The sequence below is a fragment of the Aristolochia californica genome, unplaced genomic scaffold (assembly GCF_029961685.1).
Source record: "Aristolochia californica isolate CCGP_79_NKW_82.1479 unplaced genomic scaffold, dmAriCali1.0.hap1 SCAF_3, whole genome shotgun sequence".
Lineage (NCBI taxonomy): Eukaryota > Viridiplantae > Streptophyta > Magnoliopsida > Piperales > Aristolochiaceae > Aristolochia > Aristolochia californica.
Window position 1 is genome coordinate 7950813 of NW_027181992.1, and position 14953 is coordinate 7965765.

The window sequence follows — 14953 nt, forward strand, 5'->3', positions numbered from 1 at the left end:
GACATTTTTATCCTTTCTAGTAGCAACAGCAGAAGGTTTGTCATAGAATATCAGAATTGGCCTCTCAACTCATTTCACTACGTGAAGATTTCAAAGAATTTTTTAAAGATAAACGACTTCTCTGGTAGCTACATTCATAGTCCCAAATTCTTTTCCCATATTCGATTTTGCGATACAGTCTTGCTTCTTACTTTTTCAAGAAATAGCACTACCTCTAACACATGAAAATAAAACTAAAAGTGGACTTTTTTTAAGTTTTGCCACACCCTTGATAATCAAAGTCACAATAATCGATCAATTCCACCAGCCTAATAAGATTTAGTTCTACTTAACTAGCACATTACCCATTTGACCCCTTCCCTGTGATGTAAACCCAGATTTACTTTAAATTGACTCAGAACTCCTACAACATAGACAAGATCATGTCTTGACAAATAAGAGCATACATACGGCCAACAACTTAAACTTATGGATATTTAGTCTCATCCAACTTATCTCTATGTTTTGTTGCACAATCCTATTTTACCTTTCTTGAGATAACCATATCTTCCTCAAATTCCTATCTCTTAAAATTTTAATTTTGAGGATATATAAAGCCTCTTTGAGATTTTTCATTTCAAAAGTGTGAATTAACCACTTATTCATCTAAAAAAGTTCACATTATTTCCAACTAATAGAATGTCAACTACGTATAAAGTGAGATATGCATTAAAATCTCCAATTATTTTAGTATAAATACAATGTTCTTCCCGATTCTGCATAAAACCAAATGCTCTCATTGTTTCGTGAAACTTGATATTCTATTGTCTAGATGTTTGCTTTTGTTGAATTTTGAATCTCATAACAAGTCTTCAACCAAGGTGGTAAGAGAGGAGAGGAAGAAGAAGAAAAAAAGGAAGGAGAGGGAAAAAAAAAAAAAAAAAGAGAAAAGGGAGAGACAGTTAAAGAGAGATGGAAAGAGAGCTTGGAAGAAGAGAGAAAGGTCAGGGACGAATTTGAGAGAAGAAGGGATACTTAATGATCTACCCCATGCCTTGATCCTCTATTTTATAGTTGTGGAATGAGGTTTAAAATAATTGCAGTGCCCTTAAGGCTACAAGTTTTGTAAAATAAAATATATAATTAGACATATATCATCTTCTTGAATTACACCCATGTGTCATCTTTATGGGAAAACCATTTAATTACCTCATTTGCCACCTCCTTGACGTTGGAGATGTGTTTACTTTGATGCCACTTCGAGATGTCTTCCAACACCCCTCAAATTGGGGGAGAGAAAATATCGTAGATACCCAATTTGCCGCATATAGTGGTTAAAATCTTGAATGTGACTGCTTTCATAAAAATGTTTGTCACATGCCCTTCCTATAGAGAACTGGCACTCGAATGATCAATCAACATTTGCCAATGATCGATCAACTAGAAGTGCACAAGGCAAAAATATAAAGCATGATCAATTAACCAAGGTCGATTAATTGATCATCCAAAACATGGCCAAACTGTGCTATAAAGCATGATCTATCAACCCAATTGGACCAATTGATTAATATTGTCCAGCTAAAACAAATTCAGGTCGATTGATCGATCATACATAAATTTGCCAATCAATGACATAAAACATGATCGATCGTAGCAAAGTCATAGATCAATCATACTTGTTATGCACTGCTAGTAGGAATTATGATTTGATTGATCATACAATGTACATTGATCGATCAACGAGAAACCATCAATTAATAAGTCACATTTTAACAAGAAAATGGTCGTTCCACTTTACACTTATCGATTAATGTAAACTCAACTATTTGCAAACGGGCAAAAAACAATTAGTTTAGCTTGGGGAACTTATAAATATCCCACCGAACTTCCTATTGAGAAGTTAATGAACTTTTATTGGCATACCTACTTGCTTTTACTTTCAATCATTTGAAAATCCTTCTTAAGTGCAATTTTGAAAATGAGAGAGCTACACTTTGCAAAATTCTTCCATTTCTTTCTCATTTCATTTCCTTGCGTACACATTAGTTAAACTCCTAAATTCTTCAATGTGCATCAAAGGCTGAAAGGTTGAAACCTTCAAAGGAAAAGTGTATCTCTCCAATTACAAGGTATAAGTTTTTACCTTTCTTGTAAATTTTCGTTTTCTGATAGGTTCATCTAGAACCTCAATAAATCTAAATAGAAAAGGCATGCAAGAGGTAGAACCTAGCTAATCACTTGAGGAGATTAAGTTGTAATCGTGCATTTGAGCATACACATGGCTGGAAGGAGAGCCAAAATCCTTTTCTTATAATTCTAAGCTAATAGAGCTATAATAAGTAGAATTTCCCAAGCACAAGTTCCTAGGTGTGAATACCAAGAGGAAAATATTGATAACAAAATATTTGGTGTTCAATTTGTGGTGTGTCAATTTTTGCCTTACTTTAGTTGACAACGCGGCTAGCCAATACAATGCAACATCTGTTAGATGCGGAATGTTATCACCTACAAGAGTAGACGGAACCACTCTGACACCCACCTCGTCCATTCCTGACCACCTCTCACAGGATTCGAACGCGGGACGTGGCGTGCCTAGATCTGATAGCAGGACAACGGCTAGCCAATACAACCCAACAGACCAATCTGTTAGGTACGAAAAGCTACCGCCTACAAAAGTGGACGAAACCACTTTGACATTGGTTACATATTTATTCGATTTAATTCTTACACACCTTAAGTTTTTAACTTGAAATTCTGAATTCATCTGCTCTTAAGAAACCATTTTTAACTTGAAATTCTGAATTCACCTGCTCTTAAGAAACCACGTGGGCCAACAACATAAATAGGTCAATGTGATGCCCTACAAGCAAGACCAACTTAATATACACTCATCTAAGTAGTTTAAGGTATCTCTTTTGTGGAGGCAATTTGATGTTCCTTGGGGTCTGTATTATAGAAGGAAGTTAATTATGGATTAGTAATAAGCATATTATTTATTTTTTCATCGATCAATGTCGAGTGACTAACAGAGATGAATTGTAAATTCATCGGTGATATATTTGTCGATTCACGATAATCAAATTTATCCTCCAAGAATAGTTGATGAGCTTAATAATTTTATTTAAAATTTAAATAGATAAAATCATATTATGTAATAGTTATAATCTTATGAAAGCATTTTATATTTTATTTTAGCAATTATGATTTTTGAGGCAATAATCAAAGTGATTCAGGATGCGCTTGCCCCACCGTCGTTACAGGACCCACATTCGGCAGGTTAAAGACGGCAGGTCCAGATTGTTTCAGGGTCGCAGAGCTCGGGAAACTCAGCAAACGCAACTCAAAAATGCGAAAAGGCGAAAACGGTGCCCGAGGGCCGGTAGCGATTGGCATTGTCTTTTTCCTCCCTCCCTCCCAAACGGCTTTAATTCGAATTCTCTTTCGCCCCTCTCCCCGCTGCGACTTTCCTCCGACTTCCTTCTCCCTCATGACTATTTAACCTCTGCGGCATACGCACGGAGTCAGACCCGACTCCATTAGGGTTTTGGTTTCTCTCCCTCTATCTCATCGAGGTATCGTTAGCCTTATCTTTTTTTGTCTTTCATCTTTCTTGCATTGGAGTCCGATTCCTCCTTCGCTTCTTCTCCACGTTGTTGTCTGGTTCGTACGTTATGGCAGAATTTGATATTTGCTCTTAGAATTTTGGGTTTGGAGAATGCAGATCAGTCTTTTGGTTGTTAAGATTCTCATTATGGGTGAATTCGCGGTGATGTTCGACCCTGTGATTGAAGTTCGTATCTGACAATCAGGAGAACGGGTGCGGGTTTTATATCAAAGACGTTGGTTCAAAAACTGATCCTTTCTGAACTACTGCCACAGGGTATGAAAAATGGAGACCGACATCGATGAAATGTCTGGCAGCTCTGAGGTTGTTGATTCTCCTCCTAAAGATAAAACTTTGGAAGGAGGAGAACATGTCAAGGAGTCGTTTCCATTGGTGAATAAAGTTAGTTCATCCGTCATCGACAATGTCCGGGAGTTATTGGAGTGTCCGGTTTGCTTGAATGCCATGTACCCTCCTATCCACCAGGTTTGATCGTTTCCATGCCATGTTTTAAAATTGTGAATTGTTATGGGATTATTTTTTTTTTTTTTAAAGTTTGGTCACCACCGTGAAAAAAAGCCGAAAGTTGAACTGTTGATTGTATGATGTATAGCTTTTTGAGGCGATTCTATGGTGTGTCAGTCCGTTCTATCACTCTTCGATGTGACTGTAATTAATGGAAAAAATAATCTCTAAGGTTCTCTGGGTCCACGTAATTTGACACCCTAGTTCCTTGATGTATTAGGTAGTTTGCTGATGAAGCTCTGACTCACGTGAAAGCTCAGTCTCATTCATGAGAGATCAACTACTGGGGTGGGGCACTATGGGAGGTGCTGTATATACAGACAGACATCATAGGGCACGGATTATAGGCCTGTGTGAGGGAGGTCTAGGGATTGCTCTAAATCACTAAACTTTTAGAAAGTAGAAAGAACAGAGTTGTGAACAATTTGATTGCAATTTTAAAACAAAACATTCATTGACCTTGAAAATGACTTTCAACAGCTATCTAGTCAGCCTGAAACAGTTTCCTTTCGTTATGTCAAGGAAAGAATAAGAACAATTACCATGCGTATTATCCTCTGGCCTAGTAAATATTTTTATCTGGCTCTTTTTAACGAGCCCAGATTTGCTGTGGTGCATGTCACAGCAATTCTAGTGATACAAATTGCTGAGTGCCACATGGCACTCAGCTTGGCCCTGTGGCACTCAGCTTGGCCCGAAACTCTGCTTGAATGTGCAAAGCGGCACTTACTGGCACAAATGGTTGCTTACCAGCACAAAGGAGCGCTTACAGGTGCAACTTCAAGCCAAACAGACTGCCGGAGGTCCACATATCAGCACTCCGTGATTATTGTTGATGGGATTTATTGTGATGCTTGTCACGGAAAATCCCAGCCCCTCTTTAACAGCTAAGGTATCTAACAACTGTCTTGTACAAACAACCACAGATTATGCATTATAGCCAGGCATGTAAACTTGCTATACGTTATTAAGCTTTCAATCAGCAACTGTTGCATTATATCAAATTTATGTAGTTATTTGTATTTATTTATTTATTTCTTAAGAAGACATTAGATAAACAGTTTCAGCAATCTATCTAAATTAGAGTATAAACTGATGCAAGTAACATGAAAGGTGCTGCAGTGGTGCATGTGCTGAAATCCTCAATGTTGATGTGAGTGAAAGATTAGGAATTCTTTATTTCGGGTGTAATATTCATGTTTTTATGTTAGATTTCTTACCAATTTTCAGGTTTCACAAACTTCAAAAGTTTTTTTTTTTTTGGTTCCAGGTTGTTTAGTTTTTGTTTGTATATTCATAACCTGCTTGGTCTTTCTCCTTCTCAGTTGTTTCGTTGTTTGGTTGATGATACTATTTCTCAAGGTTCACTGTCATGTAGTTATGTATCATCTTTCTTGGATAGAAGGACAATATGGTATCTATTGGCTGATACATATTGGATTCAGGTGTCCAACATCAATATGTGAACCTTGGTATTACTTATTAGCCTTGCTAATGAGGATATTGTGCTTGAAGAGTTGTTTAGAGAACGTCCCATAGTGATTTTGGTTTCTTATTTTTTTTTTGCACATGAAAATGTTTTCTGTTTTCAATTTTATATCCAGTGTTCGAATGGCCACACTTTATGTTCTTTGTGCAAGCCGAGGGTGCAGAACCGCTGCCCTACATGCAGGAATGAACTTGGCAATATAAGATGCCTGGCCCTGGAAAAGGTTGCAGCCTCTCTTACAATGCCATGCAAATATCAGGGCTTTGGGTGCATAGGTATCTATCCATATTACAGCAAGCTGAAGCATGAAGTACAATGCAGCTTCAGACCATACAGCTGCCCTTATGCTGGTTCTGAGTGCCCTGTTGTTGGGGATATTTCTCAACTGGTGGCTCATTTAAAGGATGACCACAAAGTTGATATGCACAATGGTTGCACTTTCAACCATCGCTATGTCAAGGCCAACCCACATGAAGTTGAAAATGCAACATGGATGTTGACAGTAAGTCCACTATTTGTACATTCAATTTTCTGCGTTGACCACATGAAAGCATTTCAATCTCAAATATGACTTTGTTTTATTTTATTCTTCTATGAATTTATTGCTGATAACATCATTGTTTTCTGTACCCTTGTGCCACGTAATCTGTTATATTACTGGATTTTTGTCTATTTAAGGTAATTTGAATGTTGTGCAAACAACCTCTTCCTATGTCATTTGATAATCAGGTCCATTATATGGTACCAAGTTTGACAAATGCTTGAAATATAAAGTGTTAATTAGACATACCCTTGAAAAATTATGAAGTTACAATCAACCCCCTTGAATATCAATATTCACAATCACCCTGAAAATTGTTCATTAGACTCATCCTCTTAATCTTTTCTAATGTTAAAGGGACAGAAATACCCTTTATTTTTTAGCCCTTATCTTATTAATATTTTTTTTATAAGAAAAAAGAAAAGGGGATGTTCCTCTCCACTTACTGTTAGTAGAGCGAAGGAGGCCTGCACCTTCCCCCAATTTTCTACCCTTGAAAATGGAAGATCTCCACCCTCTCTGGAAAAGAAAGAAGGAAAGGGCTCTCACTCAAAATTTACTGGTGAAGTCTTGAAGACAGGAACTCAAGTGGCAGACACCAGATATGGCTAATCCACAAATTTTGATTTGATTTACGTATGTATTAGATAGTCATGGAAGCAGTGTTATATGAGTGTCCCCTGAGTTATCGGGAGAGAGATCATGATGTATCTAGCAGCTTGAAGCTCTGATGCATTTGAATCTGCCATCTTATTTTGTCTGGATTACTTGTTCAGAAGTAGCATTACATTTGGTGTACTGTCATATGCTTTGATGTTGCAATTACTTTGGTAGAGATCTTGCCTATTAGTTTTGTTACCTTTTGAATCGTTTACATTATTATTTGGTTGAGTTCTTTGTGAACTTTATTGGTTTGCCAGAGACTCCCAAGATTTATCGATGTTGACTAATGTTCTCTAGTCAATTATTGTTTTGATCATGTTCTTTTCAGCCTTATTGTTTTTTGGATTATGAAACAGATTGTAAGAATCCTTGTGCTGTCTCTAGGTTTTCAGTTGCTTTGGGCAGTATTTCTGTCTGCATTTCGAAGCATTTCAACTTGGGATGGCCCCAGTGTATATAGCATTTCTTCGCTTTATGGGAGATGATAATGAAGCCAAGAACTATAGTTACAGTCTTGAGGTAGGGGCCAGTGGAAGGAAGATGATTTGGCAAGGAGTCCCTCGAAGCATCAGAGATAGTCATAGGAAGGTTCGTGACAGTTACGACGGGCTTGTAATCCAGCGGAACATGGCCCTCTTCTTCTCTGGTGGCGATAAAAAGGAGCTGAAACTGAGGGTCACTGGGAGGATTTGGAAGGAGCAGTGACCTATTTTGATTTGGCAGCTCTCTAGTGAATGATTTTGAAATTGCTGCTCTCCCGTTTTTCTCCTGTGTTGGCATGTAGGTGCCTGGATAAGTAGGTCTTTTCGGCTCCTGTATTTATGCATAGTGGAAAGCAAACTCTCTTTGCTTGATAGGCATTGATACATTACTGGGAAGACATGGTTTTAGAGGTACTATTTCACGGGGAAAATAGAAGCAATGGAACAACATGTACAACAAGCCTGTCTTATTAATACAAGACATAAGGTATACATGCTTTCCTTTTACCAAAAGAAAAGGGTATGCCAAATATCTTCTTTCCTGCATTCTTTTTAAGTATGATGTGGCCTCCATAAATGTTACTTTGTCAGGCTTAAAACATGGTTGGACATCGATTTCCGAGAGGTTATATGGGATTTGCCTAGGGTTTGTGTGGAACCCCTAGAAAAGAAAAGAAAATGAGAATTTGATCATTATTATTCCAAAAAATAGTTAGTGAAAATGAGATCATTATCAAATTTTTATTTTTACTAACTATTTTTGGTAATAATAATGATAAAATTCTTATTTTCTGTTCTTTTCTTTTATTTTCTATGGGGTTCCAAATAGACCCCTAGAGTTTGAAACGTGATAGATATATTTATCATCCATTTTATGAGTTTTAATGGCCTTCTAATTTCAAACCATTGAAAGCTTGTTGAATCACGTAGTCTCATTGAAAACATCAACAACTAGTTGCAAGAAGAAGGCTAAGGCCAGGTTAGTGTTGAATCACGTCCAATTTACTTGGTTTCTTGGATTTTGAAGATAACTAAAATATTAGCTTTGTAACTCTGATCTTTGCAAATAAACATTTTGTATGCTCATCTTTCAAATGACTTCAAGAAAGATATTAAAAAGTGACACTTCCAAATTTAGTCAAGATCAACATTGTTGAGCATAGAAATGAAGAGGGTAGTGTCAAAGTTGAAGACTAGAGTTTTTTTTTTTTTTTAAATATTTTTTTCAATTTAAATTAGAACTAAAAACTCTATCTAATGTAAGAGACAAAAGCAAATTCATAGAAATTCTCTCAAGTATTGAATAGCAATGAAGGAGCTTTTGGTCAAAATGATTTTCAAAAGTTAAAAAAGAAACTCGCAATGGATGTTTTTAGGATTTTACAAAAAAAATTTACTTGTCTTGAAATTTCTTTTAAAATCAAATTAATTGACTAATTATCCTTTATCAATTAACCAAAAAGTTAGATAGTTGATTAACAAAGTTATTTTGAGTTTTCGATTTCACTTAATAATCAATTAATTGGAAAGTGTGTGACTTAATTGATTAACCAATGTAAATCTCTACTCTATTAATTGATTAAACAATCTTTTTTACTTAATTAATTAATCGAAAGGTTTACAATATTTTAAAAAGGATTAATTGAATAATTGAATCAACTAACGAACAACAATCAATTAATCTTTGTTCATAATTGATTAACACATTGATTAACACAGGTTAATCCTTGGGAGGTCTATTTTTTTTTTTTTTTTGGTATCTTTAGAAATAGGATAAATGTTAAAGAATTATAAGCAACAAGAAACACCATTGCCATTAGTTGAGGCTTTTGAGTGTTGCATTTATTGAAGTATTTTTATTAAATAAAAGCATTAAGAAGTCCATTTGGATACTGTAATTTTTATTTTTAAATGTGATACTATTAAATTTTAAAAAAGTTGAGATTAAGTGCCTTTCAAAATCGCTTGAAAACTAAGCTTTTTCGGGAAGCATGAGCACATTTTTGCTGGAGTAATGGAGTTTTAAGTGATGGAAAAAATGCCCATATTGTTAAAAAATAAAACCCATAGCTAAGAAAATATGCAACATGCTATGGTTTTTAACCCTTGCCAAACCATAGCCTATGCCAATGTTGCAGGTTTTTATGTGCCCGTTGGCTTTTTATTAAAGAATTTGTAGGTTTTCTCACATGGTGTAACATTTCATTTGTCTTTATGACTCTACTTGTTTCTAAATTTTCTCCAAATGGACTTCACATGTGGCTTTGGTTGATCTTGATGAAGAATTTTTTTTGGGAGGTTTAGAGTTGTTAAGGGAAAAAAACTTTTTAGCTTGGCTAGTCATTTTGTGAAAGACCATGGACCTAACTTCACATGATATCAGAGCAAGTTGTGTGTGTATGGACCAAAGCCCAATTTGTGCTCCCCAAGTTATCTATGTGTTGTGGGATCCATAAAGTAGGAGTCTGTGTGCCCCCGTTATGGGGTTTGTACCCACTTCTCAGACCCGTTATGTGTAAGATTGGATGTGAAGGGGAGAGTTGAGTGGGAAAAAAACCCACATTAAAAAATAAGAAGAAAGTTACTAGGTTAATGGTTGGAGTAATATGCTTCCTAAATGACTAGTCATTTTAGGATAAAACTGGATTCTACCCAAAAACCCAACAAAGTTGGGAGTTAGACCAGGTGAAGTCTATGGCCCATCCTAAAATGACTTAACCAAGTTGTAAGCCATTTTTTTTTGTTCTACATATGGACAATTTAAGTGGAGGCCCACATATGAGTACTGGTCATGATGCAACTATTGAGTTTTTGGATTTAGCCGTGTTCCATAAAAAAATGATTAGTCACTTAAGAAACCTATTTTTCAAACGTATCACCTACTAACTTTTCTTCTAATTTTTCAATGTAAGACTTTTTCTGACTCAACAACAGTCAAATAAGAAAGACCCTCTAATTAAATACTCAAAATTTCCCCTCAATTATCTAAGATTAAATATTAACATTCAACAAATTATACATTTAGAAAATCTACCTCTTGATAAAACAAAAGTTGGTTTTAACCAAAAACAAAAACCTCCATATGATCTCAAAGTGATTGTAAGGATTAGCTAGAAAGAATTAGCTGCCAAAGATAATAACACATGTACCGAGTTCATTTTTGCCACTGGAGAGAAGGTTTCTTCATAATTAATGCCATAACCTTTAGCAACGAGGCGAGCCTTCAACCGAGCCACGGACCCATCCTAATTGTGTTTCACAATAAACACCCATTTGCTACCGATGGGTTTCTTATCTGATGGAAGTGGGACTAGAGCCCATGTCTGATTTTTATAAGTGCATGCAATTGCCGCCTTCCACCCTGGATGTGTTGAGAGCCTCATGATAGGACTGTTGTACATATATGGAGAAAATAGCAGAGCGAAATTGACAACATACAGGGGGCAGACGATGATGAGACATTGTCACGATGATTGATGGTTGATCCTGAACATTGTTTATCGTTAACCACCAATGGCATATTTAGCTGGGAATGCAACTAATCAAGATATGGGGTTAAACATTTGAAAACAAGTGGATTGGCATATTTTTGGTAGTCTCAGGACGTTTTTTTATGAGAAGCTTGCCAACCCTCACCTGTAACATTATCAAATGATAAGTGCTTTGACCTGTGGTTTGATAGCATTCTCTAATGGTGGAAGGGGACAAAAAGGGAATATTGTAAAATTGCAATTATTTATTCCTTTCAGAAGAATAGGGAGGAATCCTCTCTCTCGTGTCGGGGTTTCCACGTTCGGATTCGGAGCCCGACGTTGCTCACACGACTCGCGTCGACGTACCCAAGTGGCCGCCTGGCTTTTGGTCCTTTTGTCAAAATACGGTGGGTCGTCGGTCTTCCCGGCTTATCCACTTCTCTCTGCCAAAATTCCCTCCCGGACAACGAAACAAAAGGAAGAAGACGATGGGGAAACATAGTGCTCGTGTTTGCATTTTCGCACGATCACTGCTTCTTCGCCGCACGGCCAATGCACAATGACGATTTCCTTGTTATTGAACACTTCACCGGCGTGATTATCACATTTTTCTCGAATGGTTTTGGTGTTGTTTCAGTGTTTGTTAGTCGTGACTCTTTTACAGGTTTTAAGCATTTTCTCTCTCTTCTGTGCGTGAGAATTTTTTTCTCTCTTATTTCTGCGAGTACGAAAGAAGAATTACTTCGTCTCATTGCATTTCTTGTCTATTTCTTATACATAATTGAAGACAAGGATTTGATGAATGATGCTGCTGATCATGCGCAATTGAAGCAGTTTCGATACTTATTCTTCGATTATAATTTTTTTCATCTACTTATTCTTTTGCTGGTTCTGGATTGGGGACCGTCAATGAGCACCCACCAGGAAAAAAACTATTCTATTGACCCTTCAGGTAATTTAATAGCTCTCTTTTGTCTATTGTTTTTTTCCTTTTTTCCTTTTTTTTTTTTTTTCATAATCCACTTACAACGTACTGTTAAAAATAAATATAATTATCCTGGGGCATGATAAAGATTGTCTGGCATCAATGCTTCAGATAAAACATGATCTATAATCTTGCTAATCACCTGTTTTCACATTAATGCTTTTATCAGTCCATCCACACGTTTGCTTAGGATCAATAATCAGCTTACTACTACGTTTCATGCAAATTTGTCAATGCTCTCTTTCTGTTTGATTGAATTAGAGAAAATGGAGTCGACTGCTCGCTTTACCTCCTATTTGTATTTGCATGTCCCTCTTTCTCGTCTCCCTCAAGAATCTGGGGCATATAATGCTCCCGTCTGGTACAAATTAGATGCAGAGAGAAATATTTCGTTAACCAAGTAGACAAGCAGTCAAAGAGAATTCTGTTTTCTGCTTTAGAACATCACTGAGGATGACGATCCTAAACTAACAAGCGTCCAACTGGAGAGGAGGTGGTTGTATATATGGGCTGTATTCAAGCCACTCAGACCACCAAATATTGAGTAGTTGATAGCACAAGCAAGTATATCTGCAGTCTGGAAAGCTCATTTCTTGAGCAATCTAGGTTCTGGTGTGAGAACATGTGCAGATCAGGGCATCAGAACCTGCCCTATGAAAAGAGGTAGTTTCATAAATGTATAAACTATCTCTCAAAAGTACTAAGAGCAAGTTATGAGACTGGTCCAATATGCCTCTTCTGATATAGGATAACACGTGGAAACGACAAGAAGATCAATATTTTTTTTATCTAGTTGAAAATTGAAGGCTATAAGAGATACTAGTTTAGAGGACCCTTCAAATAGTTGGCCAAGTGACCTACATTTGCCTTGTCTATCGTAGGCTTTTAAATATTTGAATTCATTAAGTTTCTCATAAGATTTGCTGATATCTTGTCCCTCATTACATAAGCTCCATCAGTAACCTTAACTTCACCTTCTAGCATTGTACCTTTCGTTCTGTGGTTTTCTACCATTAAGCTGCAAGTCATCATTTGATGCAATCTGTGCATGTAATTTGAATTTGATACTTAATGTGTCCGTACTAACTGGTCTCTTGTGTTAAACAGATCTAGTAAGAAGGCTAGAAGATTTACTTTCTCAACTAGGCAATGGAGTTTGTGCAGATTGTGGTTCTCCTGATCCAAAATGGGTGTATGTTTTAACATCTATATAAATTTTTGTTTTATATTAAGAGAAAATCACATTTCATTTTTTTGTTTATTCTTTGCAGTATTCCCATATTTAGCATTTTTAATACTTTCTAGTCAGATACTTTACACTGCTTGCACAGTTTCTCTCATGATTTGATTTTGTTACCTATGGAATTACAACTTTACTACATATTTTTAGTGATGTTGGAGCACAAATACACAAACTAGATTTAAGTAACATGAGTATCTAGTCCATAATTTGGACAACTAGTCATGGAATTGAAACATGTTAAAGGAAGATACAGGAAAACATAGTCAGGTCATTTCGTGCCAGGTTAGAATTGTGAAAGGTTCTTGCTCCATGTAGAACAATTTACATCCTCAGCATACACCGTCTCACATTCTAAACCAAAATTCTAGCCATAGGTTTTGACTGGTATTACAAGGAATTTTAATCACAGACATTGAAGCTATCTCAGAACTCCAACTGAAACATCAGATCAATCTCATGGAGAAGGAGGCCAGTCAATGGCTGCAACGGGATCATCGAATCCTTCATAGAATCTGAGCTCCAACTCCTCAAGCCCCTGATCATCATCCCAAATCCCATCTGAGCTCTCCCCATCAAAGTCTCCAATTCCATCATCCATTAGCCCCCAAGCTAAATAGCCAAAAGAATCAGAGTATTCAGAACAGTAGTCCCAGTAATTCCTCTCATAACAGTCCACAATACGGGGTCCAGCTTCTTGATTGCGAAGAGATCCACAACTTCTTGTTATAAGCATTTGCAGCATTTGATCCAATTGCTCGGAGTTGCTTTGACGGCTCCATTCTTCAATGGCAATCTCTTGCCAGCAATAAGGCCCTAAAACTGCTCTGCCCCAAGACTTACACACCCTTGGCCTCACAACACACCCAAATGACTTAAATCCAGATGAATGCAAGAAAATGAGGGAACGATAGAGAAATGAACAATCTTTTTCACTTTTTTGAAAAATCAGAACTCCATCTCTAGCACCGGTTTAGGGTTACCTTATGAAATTTGGGAAAACCGAAATCCAATGTGGAAATCGAAGCCAAATGGGGAAATCAAGGGAAATCGAAGTTGAATCGAAGAAATTGAAGCTGAAATGGGGAAATTGAAGGAAATCAAAGCCGAAATGGGTTAAATCGAAGGAAATCGGGAGGATTTTTAGGGGAAAAGAGAAGAGCAAGAGGGAGAAGGGAGAGGGAGGCCGAGAGAGACAGGGAGATGAGATGCGAAGATGATGAAGGGAGAAGAGATGTGAAGGGAGAAGAAGCTGAAGGGAGTGCAAAGATGAGAGGAAGAAGAGAGCAGGAGGAAAAAATTTTTGGGAGAGAAAGGCCGAGAGGGAGAACAGAGCGCAGATGAGAAAAAAAAAATCGTCGGGGGGGTGGGGGGGGGGGGGGGGGGGGGGGGGGGGGGGGGGGGGGGGGGGAGGGGGGGGGGCAGGGACGATGCTTCCCGAGCGAACGCTTCAAGTGAATGATTCACAAAATCGGGTTGAATCACGATTCCATGATTTTAGCCTGAGACAATTACCTATGTTTTTCAAATGATGCTGACGCTCATTCACCACTAATGGCCTCATCGAATGAACTACGTAATGCGCGTGAAGTTCATTTCAACCCCCCCCCCCCCCCCCCCCCCCCCCCCCAGTTTAGATGGTACATGAAATTCTGCTACGAAAAGCAAAAACTCGCATAGTACAAGATCCATTTGTTGTTTTTGAAGTAGGAATGTGTATTACAACTAGTCAAATTGTAACCAGGTACCTCTCTAATTTATACCTGATATGGAAGTTAATGGGAATGGAAACCTTTATTGTTCTATGCAGGCAATAATTTGGAAAACAGTGTTCACGGTCAGAATAATACTCCAGAAAATCTGGCTCGAAAGTAGTTTCATAAAGTTGCATGTGGGAAACTACTTTTTGTATAATTGTAATCACATAGTTTTAATGCTTACAAATATGATAATCAGTTATTTGCTGTTTCCT

The 14953-nt window shown here is 37.2% G+C and overlaps 2 protein-coding genes across 4 annotated transcripts in view; both read left to right on the top strand.

The window, feature by feature from the left end:
• Positions 1-3303: 3303 nt before the first annotated feature.
• LOC137959950 (E3 ubiquitin-protein ligase DIS1-like) lies at positions 3304-7895 on the top strand. 3 transcript variants are annotated; one of them, XM_068807381.1, is made up of 4 exons: positions 3304-3551; positions 3701-4069; positions 5713-6099; positions 7186-7895. In XM_068807381.1, the coding sequence occupies exons 2-4, from the start codon at positions 3869-3871 to the stop codon at positions 7504-7506; spliced, it is 909 nt and encodes a 302-aa protein (XP_068663482.1). In that variant the 5' UTR covers positions 3304-3551; positions 3701-3868; the 3' UTR covers positions 7507-7895. The 3 variants fall into 3 exon arrangements, with proteins under 3 accessions (XP_068663482.1, XP_068663481.1, XP_068663480.1); XM_068807380.1 differs by having other exon boundaries at positions 3859-4069; XM_068807379.1 differs by having other exon boundaries at positions 3304-4069.
• Positions 7896-11069: 3174 nt separating this feature from the next.
• The window catches only part of LOC137958726 (probable ADP-ribosylation factor GTPase-activating protein AGD11), a 6595-nt gene continuing 2711 nt past the window's right edge, over positions 11070-14953 (top strand). The window contains exons 1-3 of the mRNA XM_068805821.1: positions 11070-11420; positions 11544-11708; positions 12849-12931. Coding sequence (XP_068661922.1) covers positions 11309-11420; positions 11544-11708; positions 12849-12931 — 360 coding nt within the window. The 5' untranslated portion in view covers positions 11070-11308. The remainder of the gene's footprint in view (positions 11421-11543; positions 11709-12848; positions 12932-14953) is intronic.